Source organism: Capricornis sumatraensis, chromosome 7 (genome assembly GCF_032405125.1).
Source record: "Capricornis sumatraensis isolate serow.1 chromosome 7, serow.2, whole genome shotgun sequence".
Lineage (NCBI taxonomy): Eukaryota > Metazoa > Chordata > Mammalia > Artiodactyla > Bovidae > Capricornis > Capricornis sumatraensis.
Window position 1 is genome coordinate 69,496,137 of NC_091075.1, and position 23,351 is coordinate 69,519,487.

The 23,351-nt window shown below is 36.2% G+C and overlaps 1 protein-coding gene across 2 annotated transcripts in view; it reads right to left on the reverse strand.

Annotated features, from left to right (window-relative positions):
- NFXL1 (nuclear transcription factor, X-box binding like 1) overlaps nucleotides 1–23,351 on the reverse strand; it is a 55,071-nt gene that overhangs the window by 14,806 nt on the left and 16,914 nt on the right. For both annotated transcript variants that reach the window (XM_068975251.1, XM_068975252.1), the window contains exons 11-17: nucleotides 22,881–22,971; nucleotides 18,246–18,366; nucleotides 17,854–18,013; nucleotides 16,509–16,600; nucleotides 6,756–6,777; nucleotides 5,887–6,027; nucleotides 1,672–1,838 (exon numbers count right to left, since the gene is read on the reverse strand). In XM_068975251.1, the coding sequence (XP_068831352.1) occupies nucleotides 1,672–1,838; nucleotides 5,887–6,027; nucleotides 6,756–6,777; nucleotides 16,509–16,600; nucleotides 17,854–18,013; nucleotides 18,246–18,366; nucleotides 22,881–22,971 (794 nt within the window). The remainder of the gene's footprint in view (nucleotides 1–1,671; nucleotides 1,839–5,886; nucleotides 6,028–6,755; nucleotides 6,778–16,508; nucleotides 16,601–17,853; nucleotides 18,014–18,245; nucleotides 18,367–22,880; nucleotides 22,972–23,351) is intronic.

Sequence of the window (23,351 nt, forward strand, 5' to 3'; positions counted from 1 at the left end):
ACGCTTTTAAAAAGTATGCAAGAATCAAGGAGCCAGTGTTAGAAAGGCAATGCTTTGTGGAAGAAGGTAAAAGGAGGTGTCCTTTGGAGACTACATGACAAACGAAAAAGAAGCCAGAGGGGCAAATTTAGGACACTGCAAGACCAAAGAAAACAAACTCTTGGGACATTCCTGGCAGTCCAATGATTAAGATTCCATGCTTCCACTGCAAGAGGTATGGGTTCGATCCCTGGTTGAGGAACTAAGATTCACAGAGGGCACAGTCCCAAAAAAGGAAAGAAGAAAACAGCCTCTTTTCATCACTAACACTCATTAATAAAGCAATATTGTCCCCTTAACTACTTCTTACAAAATTTCTAAAACTAAAAATTGTAATTTTTTAATTTCAACAAAATAATTTTAGTATTTAAAAAGAATAAAATCTGACTTTCCAATTTAAACCATCAGTCTACAGTGTAAGTGGGAGAAGGAAATGGCAACCCACTCCAGTTCCTGCCTGGAGAATCCTATGGACAGAGGAGCCTGGAGGGCTGCTGTCCATGGGGTCACATGGAGTTGGACATGACTGAAGCAACTTAGCATGCATGCATGCATGCACTGGAGAAGGAAATGGCAACCCACTCCAGTATTCTTGCCTGGAGAATCCCAGGGACAAAGGAGCCTGGTGGGCTGCCATCCCTGGGGTCACAGAGTTGGACACGATTGAAGCAACTTAGCAGCCACAGAGTATAAGTAACAAAATTTTTAAGATACTATCAGCATTTACTTTGGCCACCTGATGTGAAGATGACTCACTGGAAAACACCCTGATGCTGGGAAAGATTGAAGGCAGGAGGAGAAGGGGACGACAGAAGATGAGATGGCTGGATGACATCTCTGACTCGGTGGACATGAGTTTGAGCAAGCTCCAGGAGTTGGGTGATGGACAGGCAGCCTGGAGTGCTGCAGTCCATGGGGTCACAAAGAGTAGGAGACAACTGAGCAACTAAACTGATTACCATTTTTCTGAAAGTAAGGTCCAAAAAGTCAGAAATAAACTCATATTCCCAAATTTAATTTGAGTAAAACATACTTACAAAAATCTCACTTGACAGACTTAAGTGAAATGGTTAATTATGTCAGATCATGACTAAATAGAAAAAAAATGAAAAAAAAATTTCCCTCCACATAATCCACAAGCAAAAACCTGCATTTTTAAGTAAGGAAAATATAGAAGTCATATCCTAGTAAGATAACTGCCATAACAGTAACATCTGCAATAAACAAAAGCCTACCTTTTAAATCTACGATTTAAAAATTGTGCCTAAGTAACTATGCGCAAGTCAACTTTGAACCAACAAAACCCTAGCTGACACTGGTATTTGAACAATCTGCTATAGGAGTGCTTCTGTTGTTTTTCTAAAAGCAAGCTTTTTCCTAACAAAATCTTACATGAAATACCCAAATGGAAAAAAGAGAATTTCCCTGATTAAAATCTAGGTAAAGTATCTGGAAGGTGAAACAGCCTACATTTCTTCCTTCCAGATCTCTACCGGAAAATAAAGGCCTCCAGCCTCTAAGGACCACACTGAAAAATATTCCTTAAAGTATTGTATTAAAGGTTCTGAACTATAAAAAAAGATAACAGTTAAAATGGCTGGTAAAACAAGAGTATTTCTTCAGTCTACTGACCTACATTCCACATAAAGACTTGTGATCTTGCAGTGACATTTTATTCTAAGCATCTGAACACATGGAGGACACTCTCCAGGGTGACATGGCAGGACACACGGATGAGCACAACCCGACGGCCGTGATTTAGAGCACCCTTCTTCACAGTGAAGGCATTCTGGGCCAGCCTGGTAAGTACCAATGAAATAAACCATTGAAATACAGAAATCTAACATTTCTATACAGCTAAAGCTATAAAATTTTTATATCTCATTGAAAGAAAGGACATCTGCAGCTCTCAGAAATTCAGTTAATTAAATGGTGCTATGCTTACACTCTTCTAAAAATATTCAAATGAATAACAGCAGGATTATCAATGGGACCATAACTCACAAAGATTTTTGTCTACCAACCTCATTTGATCAAACTGCTTCACCTTTAAAATGGACTTGATTACATGAAGCTTTCCTACTAAAATGTAAATTACTTCCTAGTCAGTGGTGGGAGGTGGGGAGGAAACAGCAATAGCTTACCAATTTCCACTCAAGAAGTATGACCATCATCTAACTAAAGAAATCAACACACTGTTAACACATAAATAAAAATTACCAAAGCAATCAATGTTCTAGGAATATTAATCACATCTGGCCAAGGAGAAACACGTACACAAGGGAAAGAAAATGACTAGCAGTCTAATTTATTTTTGAATGCACTTCATTGAGACAAGATTAAATTACATTTACAAATAAATGGACCTTAATGTAGCTCAACAAAGCACCTCTTTTGTAATCATGGCTGAATTTGAGGATGATAATAAAAATGTTTAACCCTCATAACTTAGTATCCATGTCAGTTCAGTTCAGTTCAGTCGCTCAGTCGTGTCCGCTCAGTCGTGTCCGACTCTTTGCAACCCCATGAACTGCAGCACGCCAGGCCTCCCTGACCATCACCATCTCCCGGAGTTCACACAAACTCATGTCCATCGTGTCAGTGATGCCATCCAGCCACCTCATCCTCTGTCATCCCCTTCTCCTCCTGCCCCCAATCCCTCCCAGCATCAGAGTCTTTTCCAATGAGTCAACTCTTCGCATGAGGTGGCCAAAGTACTGGAGTTTCAGCTTTAGCATCATTCCTTCCAAAGAACACCCAGGGCTGATCTCCTTTAGAATGGACTGGTTGGATCTCCTTACAGTCCAAGGGACTCTCAAGAGTCTTCTCCAATACCACAGTTCAAAAGCATCAATTCTTCGGCACTCAGCTTTCTTCACAGTCCAACTCTTGCATCCATACATGACTACTAGAAAAACCACAGCCTTGACAAGACGGACCTTTGTTGCCAAAGTAATGCCTCTGCTTTTCAATATGCTGTCTAGGTTGATCATAACTTTTCTTCCAAGGAGTAAGCATCTTTTAATTTCATGGCTGCAATCACCATCTGCAGTGATTTTGGAGCCCAAAAAAATAAAGTCTGCCACTGTTTCCACTATTTCCCATCTATTTCCCATGAAGTGATGTGACCAGATGCCATGATCTTAGTTTTCTGAACGTTGAGCTTTAAGCCAACTTTTTCACTCTCCACTTTCACTTAAGTTAATGGAAGTTTCACTTTCATTAAGTTAAATAAGCAGGGTGACAATATACAGCCTTGACGTACTCCTTTTCCTATTTGCACAGTATCCATGTCAATTGCTCTCATTTATTCATGTGAGATGCCAGGCTGGATGAAGCACAAGCTGGATCAAGATTGCCAGAAGAAATATCAATAACCTCAGATATGCAGATGACACCACCCTTATGGCAGAAAGTGAAGAGGAACTAACAAGCCTCTTAATGGAAAGGAGAATGAAAAAGTTGGCTTAAAACTCAACATTCAAAAAACTAAGATGATGGCATCCAATCCCATCACTTCATGGCAAACAGATGAGGAAACAATGGAATCAGTGACAAACTATTTTCTTGGGCTCCAAAACCACCAAATGGTGACTGCACCCAAGACTTTAAAAGACATTTGCTCCTTAGATGAAAAGCTATGATAAACTTAGACAGCATATTAAAAAGCCAGAGACATTACTTTGCCAACAAAGGTCTATATAGTCAAAGCTATGGTTTTTCCAGTAGTCACGTATGGATTTGAGAGTTGGACTATAAAGAAGGCTGAGCGTAGAAGAATTGATGCATTTGAACTGTGGTGTTGGAGAAGACTCTTGAGAGTCCCTTAGACAACAAGGAGATCAAATCAGTCCATCCTAAAAGAAATCTATCCTGCATATTCATTGGAAGGACTGGTGCTGATGCTGAAGCTCCTATACTTTGGCTACCTGATACAAACAGCCGACTCATTGGAAAAGACCCTGATGCTGGGGAAGATTGAAGGCAGGGGAAGAAAGGGACAGATGACGAGACGGTTGGATGGCATCACTGACACTATGGACATGAGTTTGAGCAAGCTCCAGGAGTTGGTGATGGACTGGGAAGACTGGGGTGCTGTGGTCCATGGGGTCACAAAGACTCGGACACAACTGAATAACAACCAACACAAATTCAGTTCTTTAGTAGATACATATTAGGTAAATTACTAAATTACTAGACCAGAGAGGGACTTTGCTGAGCATCTCTATGTCTTTTTTAATTGACATAAAATTCTAAGCTATTTTTGACATGCAGGATTACAAAGAAAAAGTGTTTCAATTATCAAACATTCCTCTATAGTTTCTTTTTTAAAAAATATATATTAACTTATTCCATTAATACTTATTCAGCATTGTGTGCCAGGTATTGTCCCATATACTAGGAATATGCAAGATTGGAGAGGGTCCCTGACCCAAGGAATTTATATTTAAGTAGGGGACTATAAAGAACTTGTAACAGAATATCTTCATATATACTGAGAAAAGATAAAGCAGGACCTATAGGAGACTCAATCGAAATGTTACAGTAAAGAATTTTAAAAGCTTCTGAATTATTTAATTTTCAGTACATAAATTAGAATGATTACAAAGTTATCTTCCAAAATAATTTTCATTCACGTACACTGCAGTAGCCTTCCCTGAATGTGAGATAGGGATGAACTTGTAGCTACATTGAGAAGAATTGCACATAATTTATAACTCATATTTTGCCAGAGCAATTCACTGTCTAGGAAGCCATGTCAAGTAATCCAAGGTAACTGTAATTCCCCACTTCTTTAAATGAATTTTTTCTGACTCAGTTGATATTCTGGCCATATATCATACATCAGCTATTCTCTGAAGAGATTCTAATCATTATATTAGTTCGATTTTATAAGTCTAGTATCTTCCTCATTTTATCATGACAGTATTTTTACTAAGGATCAAGGTATAGCTCAATGAAGAAATTATAAGCAATACAAGTTACACATATATTTACACACGAAAAAGAATATACTACGGACATTTATGTTGCCATGTATTATAATTACCAAATCAAAGATCAAAACATCTAACAATGCAAGTGAAATTTTCAATAACACAATTCATATAATAATTTAAACATCTGTTAATGTAACATTACTTAGTAATGAAGCTTAAAAATGTTTGACTTATTCCTTATTAAGCACACTGCTAAATTATTAGGATTCCCTACAAAATGGACACCTAAGAAAAAACAATACTTTAAAAATAAAATTTTATATTATTTGAAATTTGATTAGCTACATTTGTTTTTCTATGCAAAATGGCAACTTTTAGACTTTTTTTTAAGGTTGATATCTCATATGCTTGTAAAATGCTAATTTTAGTAAATCTCACACAATTTACACATATCCCATATTTGTGATGTTATTTACTGCCAACAGAGAATTTATTAAAATCACGAACGTCACCTACTACCCATTTTAGAGTTAAAAAACAGCTGAGAGCAAATGCTCCAGACAAAACTTTGAGATATAAACGGATAGCAGTAGAGGTGATACTGCCGCTATTGTCTAAAAAGGACAATTTCTGTACTTTTATCATAAAATCAAATCCTATGTAGTAACACAGGTACAGCATGTAAAGAGTACCAAAGTAAAAGGCATATTATTATGAGCTAGCACAAAGATAAAGAGAGATTTACGCCAAGTGTTAAAGCTGGTTGTCTTAGGAAAAGCAAGGAAGGAGAAGGGATGAGGGCAACAAAAGAGAGAGAAATTATAGCAAAATATGTATGGCATAATTATTAAAAGAAAGTGTTTTAAGCATATCATAACCATGTATACATTCAATCCAAGGACATTACCTTTTTTTTGTCAGTGCAGGAATCTGTTTCAGTTACTTTGTGACACTCTTTCATACATACATGATTCTGACAAGTTAAGGTTCGTCCACAAACTCTTTTACAAGAATACGGTCCTACAGCATGACACGGTAGAGGGCTCACCTTAAAATTTAAGAAAAAAAAATTTTTTTAAGAAAAAAAGGAAAATTAGCAACATACACCAGAGAAGGCAATGGCAACCCACTCCAGTACTCTTGCCTGGAAAATCCCATGGACAGAGGAGCCCAGTAGGCTGCAGTCCATGGGGTCGCTAAGAGTCGGACACGACTGAGCATCTTCACTTTCACTTTTTACTTTCATACACTGGAGAAGGAAATGGCACCCCACTCCAGTGTTCTTGCCTGGAGAATCCCAGGGACGGGGGAGCCTGGTGGGCTGCCGTCTATGGGGTCGCAGAGTCGGACATGACTGAAGTGACTTAGCAGCAGCAGCAACGTACACACATACACAGCCTACTGGAAGCATGTTTCCAAAATGATTGTTATTCATTTGAGAACAAGTTCTATCTAACATATTTTATTAATAATTACTATCAAAATCAAAGTAATCTATCAAAAAAAAATCCAAAGAATGAATGCCAAGAAGCAGAATATCCTATTCCTAAAAGGGAAACTCAACAATATAATGCTTCTGTAGTGAATGCATATTCATAGGCTAATTCTCAAATAAAAGCACTGTATATTTTTGAATACTTAGTAGACAAACTCTTATACTCTTTAGAGCACTAAAAAGACAATACATTGACTTTGTTATTTCTAATAGCCATCATATAGAAGAGGAATATATTAATAGATTGTAAGCTTTAGTTAAAGCTTGTGCCTGTAACTCACCTCATGTTTTCCAAGACATTCCCTTTAAGAAAAAAAATGAAAACGTTATACATTCTTCAAAAAGAATATTTTAAAGCAAAGATGCTAACTCTACTGGTTTTTAAATTAACAATAAAAAATAAACACATATGGAAATAATAAGTGATTATAGAAAGATTCCAGGATACAAAGTTAATATACAAAAGCCAACTGCTGAACTGGAATTTGAAATTAAAAACACACTACCATTTATATCCGGGCTTCCCTGATAGCTCAGTTGGTAAAGAATCCACCTGCAATGCAGGAGACCCCAGTTCAATTCCTGGGTCAGGAAGATCCACTGGAGAAGGGATAGGCTACCCACTCCAGTATTCTTGGGCTTCCCTTATGGCTCAGCTGGTAAAGAATCCGCCTGCAACACGGGAGACCTGGGTTCGATCCCTGGATTGGGAAGATCCCCTGGAGCAGGGAAAAGCTACCCACTCCAGTATTCTGGCCTAGAGAATTCCATGGACTGTACAGTCCGTGGGGTCACAAAGAGTAGGAAACAACTGAGCAACTTTCACTTTCACCATTTATACTAGCACACACAAAAATGAAATACTTAGATATAAATCTAACAAAATAAATAATAAGATCTATATGAAGAAAACTATAAAACACTGATGAAAGAAATAAAAGTAAACCTAAATAGATGAAGAGATATTTCATGTTCATCTTTAGAAAGGTGCAATGCTGTTAAAATGTCACTTCTTCCCAACTTCATCTAGATTCAACACAATTACAATCAACATCCCATCACATTATTTTGTGGATATCAACAAACTGAGTCTACAGTCTTTATGGAAAAACAAAAAAACCCAGGATAGCCAACACAGTACTGAAGAACATAGGCAAAGAACTGACACTACCCAACATCAAACCTTATTACAAGGCTACAGTGATCAAGATAGTACAGTATTAGTGAAAGAACAGACAAACACATCAATGGAACAGAGAGCCCAGAAACAGACTCACACAAAGATAGTCGATTGATCTTTGACAGAGAAAGGTAATCAAACGGTGAAAGGATAGACTTTTCAGCACATAGCTGGTGCTGGAACAAAGGAACATCTACACGGAAAAAAATACAAACAGACTTTATACCTGTCTGAAGTTACGTCAAAATGGATCAAAGACCTAAATGTGAAACGCAAAACTATAAAACACAAGAAGAGACAATCTAGGTTACCTTGGGTTTGGTGATGACTTTTTAAATACAACACCGAAAGCACAATCCAGGAAAGAAAAATGGCTAAGTTGGACTTCATTAAACCCAAAACATCTGCTCTGCAGTAAGCACTTAAATAAGAACACTTAAATGAAAAGATAAGCCACAGACTGGGAGAAAATATTTGGAAAAACACAGCTGGTAAAGGACTTGTATGCAGAATATAAAAGAACTCTTAAAATTCAATAATAATAAATCAACTCAATTAAATCAATGGGCAAGATCTGAACAGAGGACACTTTATATATATACAAATGGCAAATAAGCATATGAAAAGATGTTCAACATCATTTACCACTAGAGAAATGCCAATTAAAACAACAATAAGATGTTGCTGTTACTACACACCCATCAGGACAGCTAAAATCCAAAACACTGACAATATTTGCTGGTAAGGATGCAGGGCAAAGGGAACTCTCATACACTGCTGGAGAGAATGCAAAATGGCGCTGTCTCATATAGGTAAACATAGGTCTACCATATGATCCAGAATCAGCACTCCTAAACATTTACCCAAATGAGTTGAAAAATATGACCACAAAAAACTTACACATGAATGTTTACAGCAGCTTTCTTCATAACTGCTAAAACTTTGACAACCAAAATGTCCTTCAACAGGTGAATAATAAACAAACTGTGGTACAATGGAATATTGCTTAGCAATAAAAAGAAATGAGCCATCAAGCCATAAAAAGACATACAGGAAATTAAATGTAAATTATTAAGTGCAACATGCTAAAAAGGCTATATACTGTAGGATTTCAACTACAGGACAATTTGAAAAAGGAAGAATTCTAGAGACAGTAAAAGAAAGAAAAAGATGAACAGTTTCCAGGGGCTTGAGGCACAAGCAGGTGAGGGATGAACAAGTGTACCACAGGATGTTTTTAGGGCAGTGAAACTATTCTGTATGGTAAGTAATGGTGGATGCAGGCAGGAGATTATGCACATACAACTGGAAAAGTATATCCTAATGTAAACTATAAACTTTAGTTAATAATAATGTATCAGTATCAGTTCCTCAGCTGTAAAAAAATTCTGCTCTAAGAAAGATATTATATTACCTGGATAGTTCATGTGACAAATAATACATTTCAACATATACTTCATAATAATAATAATTATGTTACACATGCCACTGAAAAAGCATTATATCACAGTTACAAAGACCTTTATATATATGTGTGTGTTTTTGGTTTTTAAACTGAGATAAAATTCACATGCCATAAAGTTTATACTTTTAAAGACTATAATTCCATACTAATGTAATATATTAAAAACAGGGGAAACTGTGTGTGAATGGCAGGAAAACAAGACCTCTTTGTACTTTCTGTGAAATTCTCCTGTAAACCTAAAAAGTCATCTTTAAAATAAAGTCCATTTAAAAAAACAAAGCAAATATTTTATGTCCCTTTCGAGAGACTAGTTTAGAAACTGTCATGTGATCCAACTCTGGCCAATGAAAAGTGAAGAAGAATTTTATTACGGGAAAAATTTCCTCAGTCTTTAAAGAAAATGATGGCTGAAGGCACAAACAGCTTCCATTTCTCCCTTTGGAAACTTTACTAATTGGATGGGAAGTTTATCAGAAAGGCAAATACCCAGAGAGCAAAGACTATACAAAGGATACAAAGTAAGGACAAAATTTAGGCCCTCAATGAGGTATCTGAATTAATCAGATTAACCAACTATGAAGCAGTTCTAACATCAGTCTAACTGTGCAAGAAATAAATGTTACCATGTTGCTTTTTATTTAGAGTTTGTTACTTGAAGCTAAAGGCACCCTAAATGATATAGCACATATTATATATGTTATACATACATCTTCAGAATTCTTATACCACATGGCCAAATTATTATCAAATGTAATGTTATTTTTAAAACAAGAGGACAGGAAAACAAAAACACTGTACAGTAATAAGAAATTATATTACCTTGATAATTCATGTGACAAGTAATATTTTTAATATATACTTTACAATAATTTTGTTATGCATATTACTAAAAAATCATATCAGAGTTAGAAGGATCTTTATACATGTTCTCCTTTTTAAAACTGAGATAAAATTCACATACCATAAAATGTATACGTTTAAAGAGTACAATTCAGAGGTGTTTAGTGTATTCACAAGGTTGTGTAACTAAAATCACCACGACTTAATCCTAGAATATTTTCATGACCCAAAGAGAAGCCCTGAAACAATTAGAATCATTCTCCATGGTCTCCTATCCCCAGACTCTGCAACCACTAACCTACTTTCTGTCTCAATGGATTTGCCTATTATGGACATTTCATATAAATTTATTATGTGGCCTTCTGTGTCTGGCTTCTTTCATTTAGAATGAAATGTTTTCAAGGTTCAACCATGTAACATGAAAATATATCAAAAAATCATGCATTTTTATGGCTGAATCATATTCCATTGTTTGTTGTGGTCCACACAGTCAAAGGCTTTGGCATAGTCAATAAAGCAGAAGTAGATAATTTTTCGACATTCTCTTGTTTTTTGGATGATCCAACGGATATTGGCAATTTGATCTCTGGTTCCTCTGCCTTTCCTAAAACCAACTTAAACATGTGAAAGTTCATGGTTCACGTACTGTTGAAGCCTGGCTTGGAGAACTTTGAGCATTACTTTACTAGTCTGTGAGATGAGTGCAACTGTGCGGTAGTTTGAGCATTCTTTGGAACTGGAATGTAAACTGACCTTTTCCAGTCCTGTGGCTACTGCTGAGTTTTCCAAATTTGCTGGCATATTTGCAGCACTTTCACAGCATCACCTTTTAGGATTTGAAATGGATCAACTGGAATTCCATCACCTCCATTAGTTTTGTTCATAGTGATGCTTCCTAAAGCCCACTGGACTTCGCATTCCAGGATGTCTGGCTCTAGGGGAGTGATCACAACATCATGATTATCTGCGCCATGAAGATCTTTTTTGTGCAGTTGTGTATTCTTGCCACCTCTTCTTAATATCTTCTGCTTCTGTTAGGTCCACACCATTTCTGTCCTTTATTGAGCCAATCTTTGCATGAAATGTTCCCTTGGTATCTCTGATTTTCTTGAAGAGATCTCTACTCTTTCCCATTCTATTGTTTTCCTCTATTTCTTTGCATTGATCACTGAGGAAGGCTTTCTTATCTCTCCTTGCTATTCTTTGGAATTCTGCATTCAGATGGGTATATCTTTCCTTTTCTCCTAGGCCTTTCCCTTCTCTTCTATGCACAGCTATCTGTAAGGCCTCCTCAGACAACCATTTTGCCTTTTTGCATTTCTTTTTCTTGGGGATGGTCCTGATCACACCCTCCTTTACAATGTCACAAACCTCCGTCCATATTCATCAGGCACTCTATCAAACCTAATCCCTTGAATCTATTTGTCACTTCCACTATATAACTGTAAGGGATCTGATTTAGGTCAAACCTGAATGGTCTATTGGTTTTCCCTACTTTCTTAAATTTAAGTCTGAATTTGGCAATAAGGAGTTCATGGTCTGTGCCACAGTCAGCTTCTGGTCTTGCTTTTGCTGACTGTATAGAGCTTCTCCATCTTTGGCTGCAAAAAATATCATCAATCTGATTTTGGTATTGACCATCTGGTGATGTCCATGTGTAGAGTTTTCTCTTGTGTTGTTGGAAGAGGGTGTTTGCTATGACCAGTGCGTTCTCTTGGAAAACTGTTAGCCTTTCACCTGTTTCATTCTACACTCCAAGGCCAAATTTGCCTATTTCCCAGGTATTTCTTCACTCCCTACTTTTGCATTCCAGTCCCCCATAATAAAAAGGACATCTTTTGGGGCTATTAGTTCTAGAAGGTCTTGTAGGTCTTCATAGAACTGTTCAACTTCAGCTTCTTCAGCATTACTGATCTGGGCATAGATTTGGATTACTGTGATACTGAATTGTTTGCCTTGGAAACAAACAGAGATCATTCTGTCATTTTTGAGATTGCATCCAAGTACTGCATTTCAGACTCTTCTGTTGACTATGATGGCTACTCCATTTCTTCTAAGGGATTCTTGCCCACAATAGTTGATATAATGGTCATCTAAGTTAAATTCACCCATTCCAGTCCATTTTAGTTCGCTGATTCCTAAAAAGTTGACGTTCACTCTTGCCATCTCATTTGACCACTTCCAATTTGCCTCGATTCATGGACCTAACATTCCAGGTTCCTATGCGATATTTCTCTTTACAGCATCAGACTTTACTTCCATCACCAGTCCCATCCACAACTGGTGTTGTTTTGCTTTGGCTCTGTCTCTTCATTCTTTCTGGAGTTATTTCTCCACTGATCTCCAGTAGCATATTGGGCACCTACCAACCTGGGGAGCTCATCTTTCAGTGTCCTATCTTTTTGCCTTTTCATACTGTTCATGGGGTTCTCAAGGCAAGAATACTGAAGTGGTTTGCCATTCCCTTTTCCAGTGGACCACGTTTTGTCAGAACTCTTCACCATGACCCATCCATCTTGGGTGGCCTTACATGGCATGGCTTATAAGTTTCATTGAGCTAGACAAGGCTGTAGTCCATATGATCAGATTGGTTAGTTTTCTGTGATTGTGGTTTTCAGTCTGTCTGCCCTCTGATGGAGAAGGGTAAGAGGCTTATGGAAGCTTCCTGATGGGGGAGACTGACTGAGGGGGAAATTGGGTCTAGTTCTGATGGGCAGGGCCCTATTCAGTAAATCTTTAATCCAATTTTCTGTTGATGGGTGGGGCTGTGTTCCTTCCCTGTTATTTACCTGGGGCCAACCTATGGTGGAGGTAATGAAGATAATGGCAACCTCCTTCAAAAGGTCCCATGCATATACTGCTACACTCAGTGCTGCCAGCCCTGCAGCAGGCCACTGCCAACCCACATCTCAGCCAGAGACTCCTAGACACTCACGAGCAAGTCTACTTCTGCTTTATTGACTATGCCAAAGCCTTTGACAGTATGGATCAAAACAACTGCAGAACATTCTTAAAGAGATGGGAATACCAGACCACCTGACCTACCTCTTGAGAAATCTGTATGCAGGTCAGGAAGCAACAGTTAGAACTGGACATGGAACAACAGACTGGTTCCAAATAGGAAAAGGAGTACATCAAGGCTGTATATTGTCACCCTGCTTATTTAACTTATATGCAGAGTACATCATGAGAAACGCTGAGCTGGATAAAGCACCAGCTGGAATCAAGACTGCCAAGAGAAGTATCAATAACCTCAGATATGCAGATGACACCACCCTATGGCAGAAAGTGAAGAAGAACTAAAGAGCCTCTTGATGAAAGTAAAGAGGAGAGTGAAAAAGTTAGCTTAAAACTCAACATTCAGAAAACTAAAATCATGGCATCTGGTCCCATCACTTCACAGCAAATAGATGGGGAAACAATGGAAATAGTGAGAGGCTTTATTTTTCTGGGCTCCAAAATCACTGCAGATGGTGACTGCAGCCATGAAATTAAAAGACGCTTGCTCCTTGGAAGAAAAGTTATGACCAACCTAGACAGCATATTAAAAAGCAGAGACATTACTTTGCCAACAAAGGTCTGTCTAGTCAAAGCAATGGTTTTTCCAGTAGTCATGTATGGATGTGAGAATTGGGACTATAAGGAAAGCTGAGCACCAAAGAATTGATGGTTTTGAACTGTGGTGTTGGAGAAGACTCTTGAGAGTCCCTTGAACTGCAAGGAGATCCAACCAGTCCATCCTAATGGAAATGAGTCCTGAATATTCATTGGAAGGACTGATGCTGAAGCTGAAACTCCAATACTTTGGCCACCTGATGCAAAGAACTGACTCTTCTGAAAAGACCCTGATGCTGGGAAAGACTGAAGGCAGGAGAAGGGGACAACAGAGGATGAGATGGTTGGAAGGTATCACCAACTCAAAGGACCCAAGTTTGAGTAAACTTCAGGAGTTGGCAATAGACAGGGAGACCTGGCATGCTGCAGTCCATGGGGTCACAAAGATTCGGACACATCTGAGCAATTGAACTGAACTGATATTCCATTGTATGACTAAACCACATTTTGCTTATCCATTCATCAGTTGACAGACAATTGAGTTGTCTTCACTTTTTGGGCTATTAGTAATAATGCTGCTATGGACATTCATGTTCAAGTTTTTGTGAACATATATTTTCAATTTTCCTGGGTATAGATCTAAAGCAAAATTGCTGGGTCATATGGTAACTCTGTTTAGTCTCCTGAGAAACTACCAAACTGTTTCCAAAGTAGCTACACCATTTTACATTCACAATAGCAATGTATAACAGCTCCAATTTCTCCGCATCTTCACCAACACATCATATGTCTGTTTTATTTTAGCATTCCTAGTGGGTATAAAATGCTCTCTCTTGGTGGTTTTGATGTATATTTTCCTAACTGGTGACATGGAGCATCTTTTCACATGTACTAATTATCTATTTGTAGATCTTTGAAGAAACACCTATTCTGTTTTTGACCATTTTGAAATTGGATTATTAGTCTTTTTGTCTCTCAGTCTAAGAATTCTTTACATAATCTGGATAATATACTCCTATAAGATATATATTTACATTTTCTCCCATTCTGTGAGCTATCTGCAATTTTTTCATAGTGTCCTTAATGTGCACTTTCTTGATAATGTCCTCTGACTTACTTTTTATGAACTCCAATTTATTTTTTCTCTTATTTATGTTTTAGGTGTCATATCTAATAAAATAATCCCTAACCCAAGGACACAAAGATTTTATTCTATGTTTTCTTCTCAGAGTTTAGTAGTTTTAGTCCTTAATTGTAGGCCTCTTATCCATTTTGAGTTACTATTTACATATGCTGCAATGTAAGAATTTGAGCTCATTTTCCATGTGAATATTCAATTGTCCCCAAACCATTTGTTACAAAAAGTATTCTTTCCCCTATTTAATTATTCTGACACTCTTGCCAAAAATCAACTGACCATAAATGTATGCATTTACTTCTGGGCTGTCAGCTCTATGCACTTGACCTTATGTCTATCTGGATGTCAGTACTATAGTCCTCTTTAAATTCTACCAACGTTTTATAGTTCTCAGTGTGGAAATCTTGGATTTCTTCTATCAAATTTATTAAATAAACAAAATGTTTATTCTTCTTAATGTTATTTGACATGGAACTGTTTCCTTAGTTCAATTTTCAGATTGTTCACTGTTAGTGTATAGAAAATAAAATTGACTTTTGTATATTCATGATTCTTATAACCTCATTAAACTCATTTAATATCTCTAATAATTTTTGGAAAGATTCCTTAGGATCTTCCATACACATGATCATGTTATCTGAAAATCCAAACAGTTTTACTTCTTCATTTTCTAGTCTAATTGCTCTAGCTAGTATCTGTAGTAAAGCATTCAACAGAAGTGGCAGAACAAACATCCTAGTCTTCTTCCTGATATTCAGGGTGAAACCTTTAAATCTTTCACCATTAAGTGTGATGGTAACTATGGGTTTTTCATAGCTATCCTTCATTGGGTTGAGGAAGCTCCCTCTTACTCCAAGACTGTTGAGTGTTTTTATCAAGAAAATGTGTCAGATTTTGTCAAATGTTTTTCTGCATCTATCAACTGCCTATTACTCTACTGATGAAGAACTAAGCTGATTGATTTTAATCAATCATTGATGAATGAATGACTGAGGTTGATTCAAATTCATATTTCTGGAATATACACACTTGGCCATGGTATGTAATTCTTTTTTATACATTGCTGGATTTAGTTTGCTAATATCTAGCTAAAAATTTTTATATCTATATTAAAAAGGGGATATTGGACTGTATATTTCCTGTCTTTTTCTTTTTAACAGGGAAATTCTAGCCTTACTGAATGCATCAGGAAGTGTCCCTCCTTAGTAAAACACTGGTGTTAACTCTTTAAAAGTTTGATAGAATTCACCAGTGAAGTCATTGGTCCTGAGGTTTTCTTTGTGGTAAGGTTTTTGTTACTAATTTACTCTCTTTACTAGTTATACTCAGATCTCCTACTTCTTTTTGGGTCAGTTTCAGTACAGTTATGTATTTCTAAGAATCTGTCCATTTATCCATGCAAACAGTAACCAAAAGAAGAGTAGTAGTGGCTAAACTGACCCATTAAAACACTAGGTGGGGAAAATGACTCAAAAAAAGTTATCTAGAGGAATATTTTAAGCAGTATACAAAATATATTTGGAAAAGAATGAAACAGAAAGACAGACTACTTTACAGGCTACCAGGGAAGAGATACCAGGTTACCAGAGCCACCAGGGAAGCCCACTTTACAGGTTAGGCCTGAAATAATAACAAACTACAAAAAGAAAAAGGGGAGAAGTTTCTTAAGATATGCTTCGGACTATGTCAAAAGATCTTAAAGACTCTGCCCCCAATGCAGAGAGCCCAAGTTTCCAAGTCAGGAAACTACATTCCACATACCCCAACTAAGAGTTCACATACTGCAACTAAAGATCCCACATGCCACAACAAAAGTAAATTAAAAAGAAAAAAAAAGCTAAAATTCTAATACTTACATAAGAATAGGAACTTGACATGGAGGACAAGGCAATGCAGTCTGAATAAATGCTGGTTCAGAAGGCTGTTCCCAAGGGCCTGTAGGCTGGTGCTACAAGTAAAATACATACCAATTTTAAGTCAGAGGAATTAAAATTGTATGGCCAGTTTAAGAATCTAAGAAAACAGTTCCAAAAATCCTCTGCTCAAGCACGTTGAAATTTTTTCAAGTAATCAACAAATTGTGCTTATTGAAATATTTTACTACATCCTTAAATTCCACTACATTGTTTCCCTCTAACACATTTATATTAAAAATTGAGGCAGACTGCAGTTTTTAAATAACAGAACAAAGGCAGCATAGCATCCTCCACTTCTTATCAGCCCAAACAAAACAAAACAAAACAGAATCACAAAATCTAAATTCCACCAACGGAATTTAACCTCCATTGTTTGGTTCACTGCTATCTCCCCAGCACCTAGAAAAATGCTTAACACATAGTAAGAATTCAGTAAATATTTGCTGAATGTGTGAAGGAATCTGTGAAAAAATTAGGAGATATTTATAACCCTAAACCACCATATATGGAGGACCCACAAACTCATCTGCATGATTATAAAATGACTATTATGCTGTTCTTACAAACATTTGTTTATTGGTTTCTTTTCTTTTCTATACTGTAAGCTTCTAAAGACAGAAGGTCAAGTCTTAAACCATATGTGAAAGTCCCTCAGTCATGTCTGACTCTTTGCAACCCCATGGACTCAGACCAGAATACTGGAGAGGGTAGCCTTTCCCTTCGCCAGGGGGTCTTCCCAACCCAGGGTTCGAACCCAGGTCTCCTGCATTGCAGGCAGATTCTTTATCACCTGAGCCACCAAGGAAGCCCAAGAATACTGGAGTGGGTAGCCTATCTCTTCTCCAGCAGATCTTCTCGACCTAGGACTCAAATCAGGGTCTCCTGCATTGCAGGCAGATTCTTTACCAGCTGAGCTACCAGAGAAGCCCTATACCTATGACCCAGCTCCTATCACAGTGTTTAATACCCAGTAAGTAATTAATCGGGCTTCCCTGGTGGCTCAGAGGTTAGACCGCAATGTGGGAGACCTGGGTTCGATTCCTGAGTCGGGAAGATCCCCTGGAGAAGGAAATGGCAACCCACTCCAGTATTCCTTCCTGGAGAATCCCATGGACAGAGGAGCCTAGTGGGCTACAGTCTATGGGGTCGCAAAGAGTCGGACATCACGGAGCGACTTCACTTTCACTTTCAAGTAATTAATCATCGCTTGTTGTATGACTAAGTAAAACTAAGAAAACCTAACCCAGAGAAATGCATTATCTCTTAGTAATATTTGTTCTCTTACCCTGCCAGTTTGCTTTATTAATGCTTGATCATGACATGGAGCAGGACATAAGTGACCACATTTCTCCAAAACCTTCTGGCAAGGTTGACGACATGGAGGACAAGAGCCAAAGTGACAGCGATGTTTTTCTTGACTTGTATGATGGCAAGTTGGTGGCCGACTAAATTATAAAATACAATTTTTTTAAATTACTTTGATCACTGAACAATTATATCTAAAGTGCAATTATTTATTTGTATATATATTCTGATTCCACACAGAATAATCATATTGTGAATATTAATATTTTAGAACATTAAAGCAAAACTGAAAATATTAACAAAATTAAAAATTGATATGAATTTAAATCTCTAAGATACCAGATGTAAGTCTGTGCAGAGCTTTGTACTAACCTGCACTGTTCTTTGCACTTGGGGGGTCTTGTGGTACGTTCTCGGCCACAGGGTACTGTCACCTTTGTATTACCACAATTGCACTTCACATCTACAGTCTCTGGGCAAGGATAACAACTACCTGAAAAAAAAAAAAAAATGTCTGAAACTTAAAGAGAAAGTTCCTTAACTATCCAAATTCCCATAAACAGCAGAATCAATAAGTTTAGTATATTCACACAATGGGATTCTACTATGAGAATAAAACCAGTATGAATGAACCTCACACATAACACTGAGCAAAAGAAATTCGACAGCAAGAGTATGATTCCATTTACATAAAATAAACAGGAAAAACTAAATCTACTTTGTTTAAAATCAGGATGATGATTACAAAGGACACAAAAATAGTTTTGGAAATACTGGTAATGTTCTGTTTAATAATGTGAGTTCTGGTTATATGGGTAGGTTCAGTTTATAAAAAGTCATCAAACTATACACTTGCCATCTGTATACTTCTCTGTATCTACACTGGTACTTCAACAAAAAGTTTTAGAATTTTCCTTAAAATTTGCTAAAAGTTCTATTCTAAGTAACAAATAACACATTATTAAAATTATATAAGCAAAATAGAGCTAAGTCTTTGGAAAATCTGTTAGCAATAATCTTTTTGGCTTAATTTCATACACACATTTATTCAAGTACATTATTTTAAGATAAATTCCCCAATATGAGTGACTTCTTTCATCAGATTATTAACAAGTACAGTCAATTTTCCATTACTCATGCTCTGAGAAAAGACTAAATTGTAAAATCTCATTTTAGGCTATAATTCCAAATAATTCTCTTCTAAATATTTCAAAAGGGAACATCTTTAGAGTTTTAGTTTTTTACCTTCTTTTGTTATGGGTTGGTAGAAACACACAAAACCAACTGAAAAGAAATCTTTTAAAATGGGCTAAAAAGTTCTCCCCAAGGCTTTGACATTCTCTTAAGGGCTTTCTTTCTACTCTGTTTTCCCAGTAGGGCACCCCATTAAAAATGAAATAATAAAAAAGGAATAAAGAGTCTTCAACTAGGAAGTAAGTATCTCAAGACATCACTGCCTAGGTGTCAGGACCAAGCAAAATACTGAACAGCAGTTAACCTAATAAAAAACAGATTAATGATAAAAAATAGTCTGGTTAAAGATTCTGTAAGTTCAAAACAAACAAAAGTTTAAAATACTTAATAAGTTAAATAATGACCACAGAAAAAGAAAACAAAAAACATCATAGGGAAAAAACACATGTATCATACAAATTACCAGACTTAGACTTCAGAGTTTTGGTAAGTATAATCCAATGAAGTATTATCTTGATGGTAACGCAAACCAAGTCATCCTGACTCACCTGAACAAACTTTATTTTGTTCCTTCCAAAAGAATGACTAGATGTCACTTTTTTTTTTAATTAATAGCAATATTTATGTCTGTTCTTACTCAGCACATTGTATCAATTTCCACATTTAACAATGATAATTTTCATTCATCTTCAGCAATTCAGAGAGAAACTTATCAAACATCTTTTTGCCATCCTAAACTTCAGTATTAGTTTTCTTTTTTTTTAATTAAATCTTGAGAATAAGGGATAATTTCCCTCAACAGTCTTCCTAATGAACCCATTACAGACACTTGTACAACACGACAGATAAACTAAAATAACTTCAGTTACAGTATTTTTTAATGAAAAAGGAGCATAGAGTTATAGTGACCAGTGGGTCAAAAGCCCAATAATTCTGGAACCATAACCATAGACGGTCTTAAACTTAAAAGAACTACACATTGAACTTTCATATATTCACAATGCAAACATGCAGACAGCATGCTCTTCCTGTGAGTTACAGTATAACTTAGATTATGAAGGTGTCTAGAATAATGGGAAATGACATAAAATAATGATTTTACATATCTTATGCAATTGTGGTAAGAGCTGTACAATGGTATTTTCATACACTTTCCATTAAGATAAATTTTGTTAGGGGCTAATAAGCTTTTTTAAAATAAACATTCTGCCAAACAATAATAATAATAATTGAACCTAGATCTGATCAAACCACTAGTCCCACTAACAGTTTATAGGAAATACAGAGGAAAATGCCAAAAATTCAATAATACCACAGAGATGCATTCTGAAAAATCCAGACTCTATAAACTGTATAAAGCAATCTAGTTTCTAAAGTGACTAAAGAAAAAGATGGAAAATCATAAAAAAAGAGGGAAATTACAGATTAACAGACTTTAGAGACATCAACCAACTACAATGTCAATCTTAGTAAGATTTCTGAGTCATACAAACTGAAGTAAAAAAATAAAGGTATTTATGAAACAACAAGATATGTGAACACCACATATTTGCTGATATTAAGAAACAGATTAACTATTTTCAGGTTAAGAATCCATCTTTTAGAGATGCATATTGAAGTATTTATGGGATCTGCTTCAAAGGAGTACAAGATGGGGATATGCTTTCAACATTTCTCCACTAAGTATGATGCTTGCTTTATGCTTTTTGCAGATACTCTATATATCAGGTTAACGATGCTCTCCGCTATTCCTGGTTAAGTTTTCATCATATATGGATTTTGAATTTTACTAACGGTTTTTCAGACATTTACTAAAATGATCTCTTTTCTCCTTTAGTCTATTAATGTAGTGGAAACATATTAGATTTACTAATCTTAAACCAACCATATATTACTGCATGTATATCTTAATACCACCTAGCTGGATTTGAGTGGTTAAAACTAATTTCACAAACATGTTCATAAGTTAGATTGACCTGTAATTTTCTCTTTCTTTCTCTGTAAGATACATAATGAGCTGGGGCACAATCCTTTTTTACATATACTATCAAATAATTTGCAAAGAGATTAAACTTCTATATACCTTAAATGTTTATCTGTTAAAAATCATGTGTAAATATCAATGAGGCCTTTTTTTTTCTTGGTGAGAAAATTCTCAACTACTGATCTAATTTCTTTGATGGTCATACAACCAGTCAAGTTTTCAACTTAAAGTGAAGGCCACGTTTTAACAGTGGCTTCTGAGGCCCTAGACATATTCTCCTTTCCTCAGCAGTCCTTTATCCCACCCTCCCTCTGACCTCATCTCCTTGGACAGTCACTTCAGTCCTCTCAAATGTTTCTGTCCTAAGGCATCTGCAATCCCACCGCCCCATCCCCATTTCCACAGCGTCTGATCCCTACTTCTCTCAGGGTCCCCCTCACACATCATCCTACTCGACCACACTAGGTAGAGCAGTATATATCATCTCCACTAACACGATTTTAATTTCACTCTAATTCTCTTATTATACTTGTCACTATCTGATATTCTGTACTAATTTATTTATTTTTATTCTAATTAAGGGAGAACTACAAAATTAGTTCCATAAAAGCAGGTACTTTGTCAAATCATTCACTCATGTAATCCCGGTGCCTGGTACTTAGCAGACACTCAAAAATACTTATTGATGTTTTGGGTTCACATCCTGACTCTGTAACTAGTTAGTTCTATAACCTTGGGCCAATAGTCTTTGCCTTCTTCCTCCTTACACAGAACGACACTAATGTCATTCACCTTCCAAGATTTCTGAAAGGACGAAGACATTAACAGAGATATTTGGCATCCACCTAATCCCAAAGAAAAACAAAAAAAAAACAGTATAGTCGTTTGTCCAAGGTCATACAGCTACTAAGTTCAAACTTGACTCAGACCTCTTAATTTAAATCCATGCTCTTCCCAAGACCATATACTATCTTTCCGGAGATTTCACTTCATACTAACATACTCCAAATGAGTAAAGTTAACTCAGTTTTCAACGTCAGGGACTCCTGAGACCCTTTCAGGTGGTGTGCAAGATCTCTTATACATAGATTAGAATTTTCCAGAAGCTATGTGACAAGGGATATCACAATAGATTGAATGCAGAAGCAGATACGTGAATCCAGTTATCTTCTACTAAGCTGGACATTAAAGAAATCTGCAAAAATACAAAATACCATTCTTCCCACCAATTTTTTTTTCCAGAAAATACTTATTTTTCACACGCAAAAAAGTTACTGTATTAAGATGTAATGGGTTATTACTATGTTTAAATAAAATAATGTTACTACATTTTAATTTTAAATACAATAAATATCAATAGATAAAACCCATATTAACAAAAGGTCTTTGGGTCCAAAATGAGTGTAAAAGGGCCTTGAGATAAAAAATTTTGAGACTCACTGGAAAGAATATATTCATTCCTTTACTAAACTTAATTTCATATAAATGTCTAAAATTCAAAATAGTACTGAAAAACCTATTAGCTTAAAAACTATATGGGGAAGATTGGGTAGAAGAAAGGAAACAATATGGTATTACAGAAAGAACTAAAGTTTATATTCAGAAGGCCTGGGTTCAAATCTTGGCTATGGTGCTTTGCTAGAAAATTCCCTAAGGAAATCACTGAATCTCTTCAGCTTAAATGTCCTCGACCATAAAATAAGGATACTAGCGACTACTCTAACGTCTCAAGATTGTTAAGAGTAAGGTAATAAATGTGAAAGCTCTCTATCAACTATAAAGCACTATGTAAATATAAACATAAAATTACAGCTGTTATTAAATTTTACCTCTATGGCAGACAGATGGACACTTATGGTTTCTACATCCTAAAGTCCGTCCACAGTTTTGATCACAAGGTGGACAGTTTCCAGGGCAACACTGAAGGGAAAGCAATATATAAAGAACAGATAATTTGAAAATCATACATAATATGAATGTCATTACTAGTTATTCACAGAAATTAGGGAAATCAAAAGATTGTTCTTTTCACTATAAGAATAAGAATATTCAAGAGTATTAACATTCTTGTGTAGAATACATTATACTATGAACTTGTAAGTTTAAATAGACAATGACCTAATTTAGTGAAATCAAGCTAAATTTATGTGCCCTTTAGTTAACTATTCTATAATTTAAAATAGTTCCATAAGAGATTCTCTTCTACTTATCTATGCAGAGACTGACAACATTAACCATAGGAATGCATGTGGTCAAACTCTACAATCAATTTAGGCAAACAATCTGCCTATTTTTAAGAG